Below are 17,892 nucleotides of genomic sequence, written 5' to 3' on the forward strand. Positions count from 1 at the left end.
GCACCAGTACAACATCAGGAAATTCTAGTACTACTGCTTTGTCGTTCTCATGAGATACTCAGTACTTCGATGTAATTTACTCTGCATGACTTCCATGTGTGCTCTCTCAAGGCCTCATTGACTTCATATATAATTAATCACTGAAAATGGTAATTTCCAGTCACCATATATAAGCTGCGTACCAAACAAAATATACTAGTAAATTCAGTTGAATCATTTGGACTTAATTTAGTTAAAATCTAATCATCATCATCATCTTTAATTGCCACCAATAGTGTAAACTCATGATATACAACATGAATTAACATCCTTTAGACGACAGTTAAAAAGGAATTAGCCCTTTTATAGCTAACCAAGCTCATGATAAACAATTCAGTTTCAGTTATGATTCTCATTTGTATTCATGTTTAGTGTATTCTAAGCAAGCCTTTTTAATTTTATTTTCAAAACCCCTAATAAACTTCATATTAGTTTCCCTTTTATTATCACTAAGCTGGTTGATGAGATCAACTGTATTCATGATTGTTGTTAGGTTTTGCTGTGTATAACAATATTGCTTGGTAGTCTTGACTTTTTCAAACAAATTAACACAATGCATGCAGCTTTCATGCTTAATTTGTGTGATATTTGACAAATGTCTGTAGCCTGATTGGCATAACCCCCGGCCTACAAAATGAAAGTCTGGAGTTCGAAACCCCCTACTCCAATCAAAAAAAAAAAAAGAAAAAAGTCAAATTAAAAAGTCAAGGGAATGCTATAATGGCAGTAAGCAAGAAAGAACACACTGTCAATGAGCCCTCAGATATTAAAGTACTTATAGCTTTGCTAAGAGGTTTGTTGTTGTATATTCCTCTAGGTTTGCAAGAGCTTATAGTAGAAAGTGATTCTCTTCTCATGGTCCGAGGTTATATCCAAGGGTTGAATGAATCAAGATCACTGCTGGGCAATCTTATAAAAGATATTTAGGAGATGATGCAGAGGTTTTCAAGATGCAAAATTCAACATGATGTGGGCAGATTAGGCAACAATGCAGCTCATAAACTTGCTAGATATGCTTGGAATGTAGATGATATTAATGTTTGGTGAGAATCTTTGCCAAATTTCATTTCCAGTACTGTCATTTAGACTGATAATCATTCATAATTGGTTTGATCAATGAAGTTATTTTGGCGTAAAAAAAAAAAAAAAAAAAGGCCAAAGATGGAGGATACCTATCAATCTATAGTGAATATACACACTTATGATGTCAACAAAACACAAACGAGGGGAATAAATATGAGTTTATTGCTGATGGTTGTTAATGAGTTCTATACCCCATGCATATAATAGTAGTTCTATCTGTTAGAATGGTGCCTAATGAGTTTCTTACTTTACTAGAAGAAAATATATGGCATGAAAAATATGACTATCTCTAAAAGGCAGAGAAAAGAGAAATCAAAAGAGTATCATTTCTACTGTATTTGTGTAACTTCCTTTCCTATTAAATGAGTTCCCAATGGAAAGTATTACTTAAACACTGTGAGAAACTGTCAATCTGCCAATTCTGGGATTTTGGATAACGTTTTTTACTTTTAAACTTGGATTCCATCTAAACAAGATCGACCACAGGAAGGTGATAGTGATCAAGTTGTAAATTATCTATCAAAAATTCTACTCATCACCCCTATATCGACTGGCTATTGCGGCGATTTATTGTTTGTCGGAAATATAGTCTATCACACACTACATATGATTTTTTTTCATTTGTCTAATATGTGGTGTATGGATGATGAGTAGAAGAATTAATTTAGTTTAATAAGAATAAAAAAATAAAAAATAAGTATAATAAGTAGTGTAGAAATTATGAGTAAAATGACTCGTTATCTATATTTCTTTTTTAAACGTTTTGTTTATGTTTATGTTTATTGTTAAAGGTGAATGATCTATTGATGAAGAAGTAATTGGACAGATTTATAAAGAATTAGAAGGGACGGAAGACAAACAATGAAGTTTTTAAAATGAAAAATTTTATTTATCATTTTCACACCCCACGTCATATTTATTTTTATTTTATTTTATTAGCTTACCAAACATGTGATATATAGATGATGAGTAAAAGAATTTAATTAATTTAAGAAGAATAAAATTAAAAATAAATATAATATATGATACGTAGAGATGATGAATAGCAGAATTCTTTTAAAATCTCAGCTTTTTAAAAAAGTAGTTTGTTTACACCCTTAATGAATTCTTACACATTCCTCAAAGAGCTTTCATCCAATTTCATGCACGATTATTTTGTGAAAGGTCACTATGGAAAGCTAAAATGGCGTGAATTTCATTAAGGCAACTACTTGTCACTGTTCAATTTTATTTCAACGGTCAGGTAAATTATTATTTAAAAACAAAATCTACAATTTGAAATAGTTGTTTCATTGTCCACAAAAATACGAAGCCATATTGTAGTAGTAAAACAAGGAAAGCCCAGAACATTCCTCTTGTCCCAAAACAAACTTGAATACAATTTCTAGTTTTTAACGAGTTGTATATATCTATATGTATAATATATTTTTTTAATAAATATTTATATAAAATTTAATTTTAATTTTTATATTATGGGAGGCAAGACCTTGCTGGGGTCAGCCCGCCCCCACCCCTACCCCCACAGAGTATTCTCCTTGCAGGTAGGGGCCCCCGCCTCTTACCCTCGGTATTCTTTCACATGGGTGGTGCGGGTAGCCTGCTCGCCCATGCTGGGGCGGAGTGGACGGGGACCCACCCCTATCTCTCCACAAGCTCTCTCTCTCCTCACTCTAAGTAAACTCTCTCTCCAAGCTTTCACTCTCAGCAAACTGCTTATCTTGATCATGAGGTTAATAAAAGCTTCTGATACCTATTTCCATATTTTTTTTAACCTTGGATTTACAAAAAACAAATGATGAATCAAACCCGTCAAGAAGCTGCCCAAAATACTCCACTACCTCCATTAATGATTTCCTCAGTAAAAAAAAATAATAATAAGAGTAATGTTTGGTATAAGTTCAAAATTTACAATTTTATATAAATATTTTGTAAAAATGTGGGTTGAAAAAGTAAATTTTTTACACTTTTTTATGGTCCATTTTTTTACGAAGGACTTGTGTGAAATTTATACATTTGGAGCTTGTATATATCATTATTCATTAAAAAAAAAGTAAAAAATGAAAATGAACCCCAAGGGGTTGGCCCAAGTGGTGAAAGTCTTGGTCTTGGGATATCACTCCCTTCAATGTCCAAGATTCAACACCTCATAGGTGCAAACAATCTTTTAGAGCCACACTCCCTAGTGATAAACCAGCGATTTAATCAGTTTCGTGTAGAAAAACTTTCGAGGATGCGGTGCACGAGACTGATGTTTACTCTGCATGGGTAAGTTTGAAGGGCCCTACCTTGGAGAGATTCCCGATTTCAATATATATATATATATATATATATACCAACGGTGTCACTGATTTTTGAGCCATTGACAAACTTACTTGCCAAGAAGTTGGCCAAAATATTCCATGACCCCCATTGGTGAAGCTTATAGTTTAAGGAGAGAGAGATTGAGGAGATAGAGAGCACTTCAAGATGGTGGAGACGGGCTTATCATTTTTCGGTCATTACATTTCATCTACCGCAATTATGTTAACGGTAATAAAATTAGATGACTGACATGGCTGTATTTAATTTATTGACATTTGTCCACATCCACTCTAAAAAGCCTCTCGAAACATCCTTACAGTATTATTTTATTATTTTATCAAAATCTTCTTCATTTATCTTTTTCTTTTTAGACAAAAGAAATGTTCTGGATTTTTCCTACTTCACTACTACAATACAACCTCGTATTTTTATAGAAAATACAATAAGTATTTCAAATCGAGAAAACAAAAATGAAGTAATGTATTCTTGGGAGCTCCGGTTGTCAAAACTAGAATTGTTCATCCGGGCTGGATTTTTTCCCGGCCCAGTCCGGAACCCGGATAATCGGGTTTCAGCTTGGATTAGATCCTGGCCGGTACCCGCATGACTAAATCTGGGTCTATCGAGGCCAAGTACCGAGTTTTATACCCGGTACCCAGATTGACACTCAGAACCCGGATTGACACCCGGAACTTGGGTTTTAAAAAAAAAAAAATTATGGGCATCAAAACGACGGGCATGGTAGCGCTAAAAAAAACCCTTTCTCAGTTTAGCCTATCTGGACTTGGTCTTCATCTCCCATTCGCCCTTGTGCCGCAACTCTCAAGTTGACTCTCAACTCTCAACCTTTCTCTCTGTCATCTCCTTTATCTCTCTCTCTCTCTCTCATCTCACTCAGGCACAACAGCACTGCAGCACAGCAATACCGAGAGGTTTAAGGTCTGTAATGTCGTCCAAAATCGCATGTAAGACTTTCTTGAATTCTTCCGTCAATTACTTTTGTTTTCGTTATTTATGTTGATTTTGTTGGCTAAAATAACTTGATTTTGTTGAAGATTTATGGGTTTGGCTTTGTTTGTTTGGTTCGGTGATTTGGGTTCTTGTAAGGAGATGTCGACTTTCAATTTTTCTTTAATGCCTTGATTGTTAGCACCAATACCTTTCACACATTGTCTTTTTCCTTTAGGTCTTGATTTGATTTGCACTTTGTTTATTTCCCCCAACTTGGAAGAATTAAAAGGGCCTTTCCCTATGAGGTTAGAAAGAGCACGACAAACTCCTCCCCTATTTCTCCACCCGTATTTATTTAGCATTTAGTAGTCTCATTTCATTGAGGTTTTTTTTTTTTTTTTTTTTTTACCAAAAGCATTTCAAGCCACAAAACAATTGTTATCTAACAAACATGGGTATTATGTATATCATGGACTTTGTATATGTCTGTTATTGACCAAAATGATATGACCAAAGTTGAGACTGTTTTTTTTTTTTTTTTTTTTTGCCATATAATGAACCATAAAATGCCAGAGTTTAAAATATTGATCCTCTAATCTCAATGAAATGAGACATTGAGATTAGAGGATCAAGTTTTGGTTGGTAATTGGTCTTTTCCCCATGAAAAATGGCAACTCGAGATATTTTTGCTGGCATATCCAGAGGAGTATTTTTTTTTCATATTAAGATGTGTTCCTTTTGGTTTTATGATGTTCTCTTTGCTATCATTCATTACTTTGGATTGTTGGTGACATTACAAGAAAAATTGATAGCATATCACTGAATTCTGAACCATTTTAAGTTGATGTATGAAAAGAACAAATTAAGAAATCAGAGAACCAAAAGAAAGAATGCATGCAACCTTTCATTTATTGTATTGTCCGTGACTCAATACTAAACTTAATTGTTTTTCTCCTATAACTCATCCTTATACTGTTTATATCTGGCCTTTATTGGTACTTTCTTTATAACACTACTGCATATTTACCTTCTTCTTTTTTGTCGGTTATGTTTCTTTATATGTTTGCATAATATGTGTGTTTGATTATTTATTTTGTTATATTTGATTATTAGTATTTGATTATTTATTATATTGTGTTTGATGGTCTTTATTACTCAATAACAAATAGAAGAAGATTCTATGAGTTGTAATGTCAGTACAATCCAAGAGGTTGGTGGTGACTACTCGTCTATTCCAATGGTTGTGGAGGAGCATGGGAGTCTTCCAACCCCTTCATCCACATATACAACATATACACAACAACCTACCTGTTCCATCCCACCTTTATCCAAGAAATTAAAAAAAAAAAAAAAACACCTAGTAACCAATTGATGGTTTCGGAACAATTTACTAAAGTGCAACCTATTGACAATGATAACCCAAAAACTCAGTGCAATTATTGCGCTAAGCTATACAGTTGTCACTACAAGAATGACACTTCATCTATGATACACCACCTCCAGAATCCATGTGAAACTTCTCCTCTTAGACATAAAAGAGTTGGAGAAAGTCAATCATCTAGTGTTAAGAGGGATGCAGAGGGAAGAGTGTGTAGCCCACAAGGTATAGTGAAATATGATGCAGAAAAACTTAAGGTGTCAACTGCTAGGTTTTTTTATTAGGTGTGAATTGCCTTTTAGGCTAGTGGAGCACGAAGGATTTGTTGAGCTCATAACTGATTTAGAATCTCGATTTATTTTGCCATCCTGAATCACTTTAAAAAGGGATTGTATTTAACTATATAATGAAGAGAAGATAAAGTTAAAGAAATCATTGGATGGTCAAATAATTTGTCTTACTACCGATACCTAGACATCGGTGCAAAATATGTAACAAATATTAGGGATGTCGTCAGGTATGTGAAATCTTCGCCGTCAAGATTTGTCAAGTTCAAGGTTTGTGCAGCAAAGGAAAATATCATTGGGAAAATGATTTGCTTGGATGTTCCTACTAGATGGAACTTTACATATTTGATATTGAACATCGCTGAAAAACATAAACAAGCATTTGAACAATTTGTTTTTGTGGATAAACATTTTGTGAACCCCACTAGTGATAATTGGAAAAATGCACGGATTTTTATAGAGTTGCTGTAAATTTTTTATGATGTTACATTGAACATTTCTGGTTCTTTGTATATGACGGCTAAAGTATATTTTGAGCAACTTTGTATAATTGAAGATGTATTAAATGATATGTGCTTCAGTAGTGACATTATCACTTGTACTATGGGCATAAATATGATAAGTATGACAAGTATTGGGGTAGCACAAATATGTTCAACTTGATTATATATGTTGCTTTTGTAATTGATCCAAAATACAAAATGATGGCAGTGAAGTTTTGGTTGCAAAAGTGCAAAGGGTATGAGTTGGTGGATAAGATAGAAGACAAGGTTAAACTCCTTTTAGGCTGCTTGATCGAGCAGTATAACACATTTCATGTGGCTAGTGGAGGGAGTTCTAATGTGGCTCAAGGGGGGCCAAACACTAGTAGTGGGGGGAGTTCTAATGAGCCAACATCGCCTCCGACTAAATTTAAGATTATGTTCAACAAATTCCTTGAGGAGCGGGGTGTTATGAAGTTTAGATCGGAGTTAGAGAGGTATTTGTCTTAGACGTGTGTAAATGACTCGCTCAGTTTTGATATCTTAGATTGGTGGAGAGTTAATGTCGCCAATTATCCTGTCCTTGTTGAGGTAGCACGTGATGTGTTAGCCACCTCCATTTCCACTGTTGCCTCGAAATCTGCATTCAGTACTGAAGGATGCATATTGGATTCTTTTAGGAGTTCATTGTCTCCGAAAACTGTTGAAACCCACATTTTCACCCAGAATTGGTTGAGGACCAAACCTGTTGACATCCGAGAGTTGGAAGAATACATACAGTCGATGGACCTTGAAGTTAAATTTGAAACTTGAAATATTTTTTTAATATCTATCTATCTCGGTTTATTATCTATCTAATTCATTTTTTAATATTTTTTTTAGATGATCATCTAGTTTCATCTTTAACAGAGGCTGCTGTGAGTCTCTCTTCCCATTCATGCTGAAAAAAGTTTAGAGTAATTGTTTTATTCTTGCATATTCAGCCAACTCTTTTATTTGTATGATCAACATATATGTGTGTGCATTAAAAGATATATGTGGGTTGCTGTCTATTTTAAAGTTTGTTTCTTTGTTCAGGTCATACAAATCGTGTATATACCTTACTCATTCTTGTTTAAGAAGCCATGAACAATATGAAATATGGAATTGGGTATGTTTATTTTGGATAAGTAGTCCATTATAAAAATGTGAACTGTAAAGAATACTTGATAGTATTTCTACTTTGCATTACTGCATGTTGATTAAATTATCATTCTTTTTAAGAGATATTGTTAGTGTATATGCATGTTATTTTGATTGCTTGTGTACATCACAAGTACTTGGTGTTTATTTAAAGACTTCACCTCAGATTGTTATGGTTTCCTAGGACAAATTCAGTGCACATCTATTAACAGAGCTTGATGATAAGTATATATAGAGTGATGTTCTTGCATCTAAAAGTGCTATTAACTTTAGTATGGAAAATCTGCATGTGTAGATGTTTCTCCAGCAACTATGTTCATGAATGTGCATTTCTGCCTTCATTTGAAAGAAAATTGATGCCAATATGTAAGCAAACCATGTTCATAGCAATTTATATTTTGTAATTAGTAAAAATTTTGTCTTTTCAAATTCTCCAGTTTCTCATGACGTGCAAATGCTACTAGTAAACACTTTCAGGATACAAAAGCAATTAGTAAACACTTCAAGGATACAAAAGCAATTAGTAAACACTTCAAGGACACAAAAGCAGTTGAATAGATGGCAGTTTCAAACTTTCAATTGGAGCATTTTGTAATTTTCATATATTATAATTTTGTATTTTGTAGTGTAATGTAATGTAATGTAATGTAATTTAATTTAATATGTAGTGAATTGCATTATTGCATGCATTTTACACGATAATGCATGACATGGAAGGTTAGAAGTAGTAAAGGTTAGAAGTATTACTACTTGATCGATCACTTTTAACGGTAGTATTATCATAATGGAATATATATTATCATACTAGAATATATGACATGTACATGATCATCTAATTTCAATTTAAATATATATATTACCAACTTTCCAGCAATAATATAGGCTTTTAGATTAAAAAAAAAAAGAAGCTTTTGAGCTTTTTTTTTCCTGAAAAAAATTAGATACTACAGGCTTTTATTTAAAAAAAAAAAAAAAAACCAGGGGTTGAAGTCGGAACTCGAATTTCCAGGTTGTAAGATTCATCTGGTTTCGGCTCGAGTCATTACTAGGGTGTACCCGGGCCGAAATCCGGCCCAATTTTAAAGCCCAAGTTCCGAGCCAAGTATACCCGAAAATCCAGTCTAGTACCAGGATGAACACTCAAGGTCAAAACATCATAATAAAATGGTAGAGAATGACAAGCTTTTCTCTTGTTGAAATTCATCCCATGTACCCGTTTCGTTATGGCTTCCTCCACTTTATATGCATAGTTCAAGTCAACCTCTTCTGCCTATTTTTTTCCCCTAAGAAAGAAATAACGAGGGAGAGATAACAATCTTGCATATTAGCAGATATGATTAAAGAAAAACATTGTAGCGTTCCATTGACTTCTTTGCTAGATAATCAATTAGTTTGATCAGTGTTTGGGTTTATACATTTGAATCACCCTATTTTCCCAACCAAACATAGAAAGACATTTAAACATTGTTTCTATCAAGACAAGCTCACAGCCAACCCCCAATTAGAGCATTTATGTCTTTACCATCCAACATGTGAGATGGTTTTAAATGAAAGTCGAAAGTTAAATAAAATATTATTATAATATTATTTTTTAATTTTAAAAAATTGAATTGAAATTTAAAAAAGTTGAATTACTTATTATATTTTGTGTAAAGATTTAAAAAAATTATAATAATAATATGAGATGAGATGAAACATTCTCTGAATCCAAACGAGGGATCAAATAATTGAGGTTCTTTAGCCCAATCAAAACTCTTCAATTATATATGTAAAGGCTGCGACTTTGCTTAGTCTGGAGATTATATTAACTTCATGCTTGTTTATATCTCTAGGCTTGCAATTTATTTATTTTTATTATTATTTTATTATTATTATTATTATTATTTATGTATATGCTGATCTTTTAATGTTTATGCTGGACGGACGTGTTGCTAGTCTAATTTCCTGCTAATTTTGAAGCTTGAAACATCGATTAGTGCTCTACCTTTTTAGGTTCTTGTGCTTTAGAGCACCTCCAGTGGATTTTGTAAAACTCAGTTTTATATAAAACTTGAAAAAAAATAGTTCAAAAGTACTTCTAATGGATCATTTATTTTCAAATCTATTTTATATCTTGTTATAGTGTTCAGCTACGTTTAGTATGAATTATTCACAAATGTAAAAATATTTTATTTATTTATTCTCTTTTCGTGTATTTTATCTCTTATAATAATTTTTCTCTCGTTGTACTTTTTTTCTAACAAACTATTAAATAATGTAATATAAAAAAAATAGATAAACTGATATATGATATATTGTAAAAGTTAATATGTAAAATAAAAAAAATAAATTTTAGTAATATATTCTAAAAGATAAGATACATAAATCATTGGGAGTGCTCTAGTTAAGCACAAATACAAAAGGAGTTAGAATTTGATATACGTTGTTTAATGAAATTTGAGGAGGATGACAATTTTATTTAATTTGATTTATTTTGATGCTTTGTGTTTTTTTAAATGCATTTATAGATTGTTGTTTTTTAAAATAATAAAAATGAAAATGAAAATGAAATTAATTTGATGGATTTAATATATATATTAAAAAAATTTAAAAAATAATATTTTATTATGGAATGATATCCAACTTCGATTAAAATTTTAATCTAATGCCCCAACCCAGGCTAATGCTCTCTGTGGAATAAATGGAGACGATAAGTGCTCTCTAGATGCAATACTTTCCAATAATTGTACAATCGAAGAGGAATAAATGGAGACGATAAGGGAGCCAGGGGTAAGTCCAGGAGGAGAGGTAGTGGAGGAAGACGATGGAATCCTCTCAATTCCACGGGGCGGACCCATTTACGCCCCCAACCTTGTGAGCCCCCTCTCTTCGGTTCCCCACTTCGAGGCTTCTCTTCTCCTGCAACTTCAGGTGGCTATTTATTGGACTAACATTTTTTGGGTTTTTCCAATCAGTTTCTTGGTGCTTCTAGAATTAAATAAAATGTTGGGTACGTTGTTTCTGTCATCTGTGCAGAATCTAGAGGCGGAACTAGGCTGTTCAGATTCGTCTCAACCGTGTGATGAAGATATTTCGTACGTACATACGGTACCGTTGTGTGTGTGTGTGTGTGTGTGTGTTTATCTCCATTTTAATTGCTGGCGACTCTAATTAATGAATGAATGCAGGGTTGATGAGCTTAAAATATTGCGTGAAGAAGAGTTAGTGGATATGGCTATGAAAGTAGCATTTCAGGTACCCTGCTTCTGCTGCTGTTTTAGTAATTCTTAATTTGCGACCAACTCAAAGTACCAATTTCTTCTTATTAATATTGCAGCAGGGTGAAGAGAACCACGAAAATTCTTCCCAACCTTCGGAAGAGCAGTCCGCCGCTGCAGGGTGAGTCATATTATGTATGTGCATTTCTTTTTCTTTTTTCAAATTTTTTTCTGGTTTGAACCCTTCGATTTTCATTTAGGGGGGGTCCTACCCCCTCGATTCATTCCATTGCTGGATTGTTATGGTACTATTGTCTTTAGTTGTTTTAATAGTATCAAAATCTGGCCAGATATCTTTTCTTTCCCATGTATGTCTCAAGTTGTTCTCCTTATCTTACTTTGTTGACTCACAGTCTCTCGTTTAGGCTTTTCTCGCCCTGCCCTCCCACATACCTTTCTCCCTGCTGCATTTTCGTTGCTTCCTTGTTTCTATAATTGACAAAGGAGATTTTTTTTTCTTTGAATTCAAATTGAAAGGAATATTCTGGCCTTGACTCTCCTCTAACATTCGGGAATTTCTGACCTTGAGGAGTATGCCTATACTTGATTAAAGCCAGGCTAAATCTTATAGCCAATGGTTAAGCAAAGCTTTTTCTTTGTATGCCCAATTTCCATGTCTCAACGATCTCGTCTCTGCTGCACATCTTATTGCAATATTTGTGATGATTTAGAAACATTTTATTTTGTCTGTTTGCAAAAGATCTTGGGTGGTCATCTTATGTTTCTGTTGACTGACACTATAGTTAGCAGTAGATACCCGGATCATGATCTGCAAAAAGATTCAAGTTGATTCCTTTCAAGTTTTCATACAAATGCATATCTCTAACTGTAGCTTATTAATGGGGGCTTCCTTGCTGTACTTTGGATGATTTATATATTCCAGATATAGGTAGATCCTTTTAGTTGATAATATTGAGCATATGAAAGAAATGGTTCCATGAATTTCTGCTGGTCCTATTACATGCAAAATTCTGTTTTTCTTGCAGCAACGCTTCCTTATGGTCAATTTTAATTGATTGGTAACTCTTATATTCTTGGCCATCTAGTATCTCCTCGTAATTTCTGATCTGTTATGTTATTCTAGTGATGTCCTTGCAACAGTCTTTGGACCTAATGGCATCTCCTCTACCTATAAAGGAGGGCTAGAGGGTGATGTTATGGGTTCAATCCCGTATGGGTGTGTGAACTGTGAGCCTTGTTACCTATAAAAGTGATGTAGATTCTATTTTGATATTTTATCCAGGGAAAAAGATGCTCACAGTAGATCAAGAAATAAGCATGCATGCTCAGAAAGCTTTTCAGGAGGGGAAAAGCTTTTATCTTCATTTGAGATCCAAAGCAATTCTCCTTCCCTAACTGATTGCATTCAAACTAGCCACTCAAGGAAGAGAAAGAGAAGAAAAGTGAATAACCATGCCATTGAAGTATGCTACTCATGCGGCTATATTCATTTTTCCATTCCATGTCTCTTGCTTACATATTTCTTCCATTCAGTAGTATAATACCGAAATCTATTTGTTTTTCTCTATTTATCTATTGTGCCATTTCAGTTTCAAGTGAAGATTTCTGTATCTGCTATATGGTATTTTTTACTTTTTATTTCATTCTTACCAACCAAAACTAACAAAAAGAAAAAAGTTTAAGGGTTCACCTTGATGACTGATATAAGCACGATAACGTTCTAGCATCTACATTTATTCATCTTTGGAATAACCTTGGGTGGTACTATATATAGGTTTGATAAATTCTTTAGTGGTTCTGCAGTTTCAAATGATTTTCTGTGCACTATTTCCTCATTTGCCTTCTTATTCAGGATGTTTCTTCTGTTTTCGAGCATGTTTTTTAATTTATTTCTGGCATCTGTCCAGGATAGTTATACTGCAAAGGTGGAGCAACTTGTAAAAATTAAACAAAAGCAGGATGAAGACAAAGCAGCAGCAAGATTGCACTCATTCAAGTTTGTATCATTACATCCAATGGAATTTACCTTAAAAAAACATCTATATGGAAATTTTAATTAATATCAATATTCTGATTTTTAACCATATTTCTCTCATGTTTTGGTCTAGTGGTGGTTGCGAAATAAATGAAAGTGCCATTACTTTGTCAGAAGGAACTGAAAGGATGAAATCTCTCAGATTTACAAGTTATGCTACGAAGGTAATCTTGAAAAATGCCTCTTCTAAATGTCAATTACTCAGCAAACATGCTATTATTTAATTGTAGCTTGAAGAATGTACATGGAAATCCAGATTGAAGATGCTTTAAGAATTAATCTACACGATATATAATTTATGATGCATGGAGCTTTGGATCATCCTCTCCCATCTCACAAATTTTGAAAGGACAAAGGTCTAAATACTTATTTGCCTTAGTAATTGTCCTAAAGGTATTGAAACTTAAGGTCTACATACTTGTCTTTATTAGTAGTTGTCTTAAATGCATAGAACCATAAAGGTCTACATATAGTCTTAGTGGTTGTCTTAAATGCAACCCCAAGGGGAGGTGTAGTGGTTTTGGGTCGAGCCGTATAAACAGGATGTTGTGGGATCGAAACTCCACATTCACACTCTTAGGACCATTGGATTGGGGGAATCTTCCCTTAAATTACCCACGTTGCACTTGCAGGAAACTCCTTGACGAGGGCCTGTGTACCCAGGGATTAGTTGGAACTTTCTCCTAGACACCTGGTGCCAATTAAAAATAAAAAACAAAAAATGCATTGAGGACCATAAGCTAGCCAGTTATCTTTTTGATTTAAGCACTAACAGTCTTCTACCTATTTATAACTTTCTTCATTCTAAGATGTATTTGAATAAGATGCATAGTTATTGTGAAATTGTTATGGGATGTGACGAAGTTTAAGTTTTAATGAAGCTTTTTGGTAACTATTCACGAACATGTGGGCATGACTTCAGATTTTGATTATATGACTTCCGAAGCTGACAGAAAAATAAAGAGTTTTTAAAAATGTCTCTATACCTGAGAAGAATTGTGGGTAGTCCTAAAACGATGAAAGGAACTTACAAGATTACTCATTCTGATATACTATGTAACGTTTATAAAGGTTTGAACAAAGAATAAATCCCCCCTGCACTGCTTTCAGTCTGCATGTCCATATAGCTTGAATAATGTTTCATACTTATCACAAGCCTTAAAACTTTACATTGAGAAGTGCATACTGCCTCCTAGTTCTAGATAAAATGGACTCATCAGGCTGCTGCCTAATGGTCAAGGGTGTGCTTGGTATGAGCTGTTGATAGCTAAACTTGGGGTCGATTCCACACTAGAGTTGTCCTACACAGTTCTGGCGGGTGGGCTAGTGTATCTGGGTTTACTTCCTAGGGGTGGGTTGATGGTTCAAAGGGCTTTGCCTTGGTGCGGTTCCACGTCATTAAAGAAAAGTTTGAATAAAATGGAATCCAGATTAGTAAAATGGAATGAATTTTTAAGAAAATAATAGAAGTTGAGGGGTTTATTTTAGTTGACTTTGACCACTGAAGCCTGCACATGTTTTTCTGATAACCGAGTTGTTCATACGCATATTATCAAATTGCTGAGTCTGATTATTCAAACATTTGAAGTTTAATGTTTGTTCTATCAATGCTTTTATACAATGTACTGCAGGTGAAATCACCAAGCATTGGGGAACACAGAGCTGTGCCGTATCCAGAAGTTGTTCTTTGTGTTGAGGTTTACCATAGCTCACGGAAGTGGGTGAAGGTATAGCACTTTTAAGACAGTCAATGTTGGCCTCTGTTTGTTGATTGTATGTGGTTGTGACAAGTCAAGATGATGCAACTTCTCTGTATTTAGGAGATCTGATAGTTGCAGTAGATCATTGATGGATAGAAAAATCATATACGAACATGCAACTGATTTGCTATTGACGTGTTATCACATCTTTTCTAGACTCAGGAGTTTTTGGTCCTAGGCCATCAAACCTTGACTGAACTGAGGGATAAGATCTATTGCTCAACTGACCAGGTGATGCTGAAGGCTGGGCAGCATGATCCTTCTGGATATTTCCTTGTAGAAGTAAGAAGCCCTATTCATTCAGTGTTTGTTTTCACTAGCAAGATAATTTGTTACCAAATCTAATAGAATGCTAATTCTTTGTAGGATGTATTTTTCAACGATTTGAGGGATCCCTCTGCTATAGATTATAGTGAACCTATCTTTGACTGGCTCAGAAACTCTAAGGATGAGGCTCTTAAGAAATGGGAAAGCATTACAACTGGGGAATTACAACAGAAGCAGAAAGCAATTGTTGGAGATGTTACAGGCCTGCAATTGCCTAAGTTCAAAGCTGTTGACATGCACATGACACGGTTTTGTGACTTAAGATTTCGACTTGGTGCTGGATATCTCTACTGTCACCAGGTAAGATTTCTGTTGCCATGTTTTCATAGTAAAAACCTTATTGTCCTTTATGCTTTGATTCCATACTTTGCAATGGTTGAAAGAAATGGCTTCATGGAAATTCTATGACATGATTTTTTTACTTGTCTTTTGTGGCATGATGAACTGCGGTGTTGGCTGTTGTCTTAGCGTGGCTCTTATTATTCTTTTGGTTGGGAAATTACTTGTTATAGGGAGACTGCAAGCATGCAATGGTGATAAGAGACATGAGGTTAATTCATCCAGAGGACGTGCACAACCGAGCTGGTTACCCAATAGTCTTATTTCAACTAAAATCTCGTGTTCAGAAATGTGATGTTTGTAAGATATATAGAGCTACAAAGGTGACGGTTGAGGACAGGTGGGCCCAGAAGAACCCTTGCTATTTTTGTAAAGACTGTTATTTTCTTCTTCATTATGGTAAGGATGAGTCTCTGCTGTATAATGACTTCTCAGTATACGATTATCAACATGATTAGTTGAGTTGTTCACATTGAACTGAAGGTCAGCCTTAATTTATGGGAGAATTGCACTTTTTACCAAAAATTACTAAAAGTAAGCCGCCACCTGTTTTTTCCTTTTACTAAAAGTTGCAATTTGCATCCTAAGCTACTTATATTTTTCAATTTGCACCCTCCCTAGATTAAAGCCTGTTTGTTTTTACAAATTATCTTATCTCATCGTTACAACTTTTTCAAAGTTCTAAACAAATTATAACAAACAATTCAATTTTTTTAAATAAAAAAAATTAATAATAATAATATTTTATTCAACTTTCAACTCTCATTTTATCTTATCCCATCTGTGTAACCAAATGAGGCCTAAGATTTGACTATAAAGAATGCATCATGTGGGTAAAAGAACAAGTGGTACTTTCTATGTAAAATGTGTAATCTTGGATGTCTATTTATGAATTAAGGCTTGGGTGTAAATTAAAGCTGAAAAATGTGTCATATTAAGTTGAAGCATGCGTGCTCTGCCATATTTACCTTTAGAATACTAATGACGAGGTTTGTCAATATTTTGGTGGAGCCTCAAAAGTAAATTCATTATATATTCTGCATATTTAGATTATCAGTAGGGATGTCAAATCGCGTTAATGGGTCGTGTTCGTGTCGTGTCAAGACATGTATATTATATTATATGCGTCAACCCTAACTGATTCGTTAAGTTTATCATGTCAAAATCTTAAACTTTAACGCAACCTATTAAAATAACGAGTCAAGTCGGGTCGGATCGGATTTGATCAACCCTTTTGACCTGTTTATGTAAAGTGGTTGAACCAACCCAAAATTAACCTCTTTGACTTAATTAAGTTTAATATAATTTTATATAAATGTTAAAATCACAATATTTATAAAAATAAAATAAAACTAACTACAAGTCCAAAATTATAATCTAAACAATAAAAAAATCGAAATTAAAATCCCAACAATTTTATTTTTAAGTATAAGGATATAATTATAACTTTAACTTTATTAACGGGTCATAACGGGTCAAAACGAGTTGATCTGTGATCAATCCGTTAAGCAATCGTATGTGGTCAACTCGTTTTTGACCCGAACCTATTAAGACTAAACTCTAACCTGCTTTTATCGTATCGTGTTCGTGTATCGTGTTCGTGTTGGATTAACGAGTCGTGTCATATATTGTTGTCCCTTGATTATGACTATCACCATCATGGTGCTAGTTGTAATTATTTGATGCAGCAGCTGAAGAAAACCAATGCACTCTCGATCCCCATTAAACCTGGACTTTGGATGAGATAGCTAGCTAGGAAGATGAGAATTTTCAAGTCCGTGCATGGTGGTTTTTTGGGTGGAAAAATCCAAACTCGATGGATCCAAGGTGTTGAGATTCTCAAATTTATATAGATACAATTTAAAAATAGATAAATACGACATTTAGTTATCGCATGATTAATATTGTTAAGATATAAAATAAATAATAAATAATAAAATCTTCCTATTTTCATCAACTTAATCTTTTGTGATAAATGATGATTTCACATAATATCAGAGCAGAGATTCTGAATTCAAATTCTGACTCTACACTCTATCCCTATTAATTAAATATTTCACGTGTTAGACCACCCATTGAGAGGGAGTCGCCCACACGTAAATATGAGTGTTAAGATATAAAATAACTAATAAAATTTACATATTTCCATTAGTTTAAACTTTTGGGATAAGTGGTAATTTCACAAACATCATGAATTCATCTCTCTCCAAATCAACTTATCTGCGGTAAATTTTATCATCTCTAATTACACATACTCGATGATCATCATACAAAATTATAAAAGATATGCCACATTCACGAATATAATTAAGGTCGATAAAATTGCATTACCCGATCATCTAATTAGGTCAAGAGTCGGGCTACTCTGCCGCTCGGAGTAGCTCGCTCAAGTTGACCGACTATGCTTTTTAGTTTTTTTTTTTCATTTTCCTTTTCACATTTTCTAATATATTTAAATATTTTTAAAAAATAAAAAATATACCAATGCACTTAAAATAACTTTCTTAATC

At 33.9% G+C, this 17,892-nt stretch overlaps 1 protein-coding gene across 3 annotated transcripts; it reads left to right on the top strand.

Moving 5' to 3' along the window:
• Positions 1–10,388: 10,388 nt before the first annotated feature.
• On the top strand, positions 10,389–15,880 carry LOC109006219 (snRNA-activating protein complex subunit-like). 3 transcript variants are annotated; one of them, XM_018985431.2, is made up of 11 exons: positions 10,389–10,613; positions 10,719–10,777; positions 10,871–10,937; positions 11,020–11,081; positions 12,204–12,384; positions 12,829–12,917; positions 13,030–13,120; positions 14,588–14,683; positions 14,873–14,998; positions 15,083–15,343; positions 15,556–15,880. In XM_018985431.2, the coding sequence occupies exons 1-11, from the start codon at positions 10,449–10,451 to the stop codon at positions 15,838–15,840; spliced, it is 1,482 nt and encodes a 493-aa protein (XP_018840976.1). In that variant the 5' UTR covers positions 10,389–10,448; the 3' UTR covers positions 15,841–15,880. The 3 variants fall into 3 exon arrangements, with proteins under 3 accessions (XP_018840976.1, XP_018840989.1, XP_018840998.1); XM_018985444.2 differs by having other exon boundaries at positions 14,948–14,998; XM_018985453.2 differs by having other exon boundaries at positions 10,499–10,613; positions 10,719–10,790.
• The last annotated feature ends 2,012 nt before the right edge of the window (positions 15,881–17,892 follow it).

The sequence above is a fragment of the Juglans regia genome, chromosome 13 (assembly GCF_001411555.2).
Source record: "Juglans regia cultivar Chandler chromosome 13, Walnut 2.0, whole genome shotgun sequence".
Classification (NCBI taxonomy): domain Eukaryota; kingdom Viridiplantae; phylum Streptophyta; class Magnoliopsida; order Fagales; family Juglandaceae; genus Juglans; species Juglans regia.

Bases quoted from the DNA above. Each gene is read 5' to 3' on its own strand.
- LOC109006219 (XM_018985431.2), top strand. From the start codon at position 10,449: ATGGAGACGATAAGGGAGCCAGGGGTAAGTCCAGGAGGAGAGGTAGTG. The intron at 10,614-10,718 runs GTGGCTATTTAT...TCATCTGTGCAG, and splicing joins CTCTTCTCCTGCAACTTCAG to AATCTAGAGGCGGAACTAGG. The intron at 12,385-12,828 runs GTATGCTACTCA...GCATCTGTCCAG, and splicing joins TGAATAACCATGCCATTGAA to GATAGTTATACTGCAAAGGT.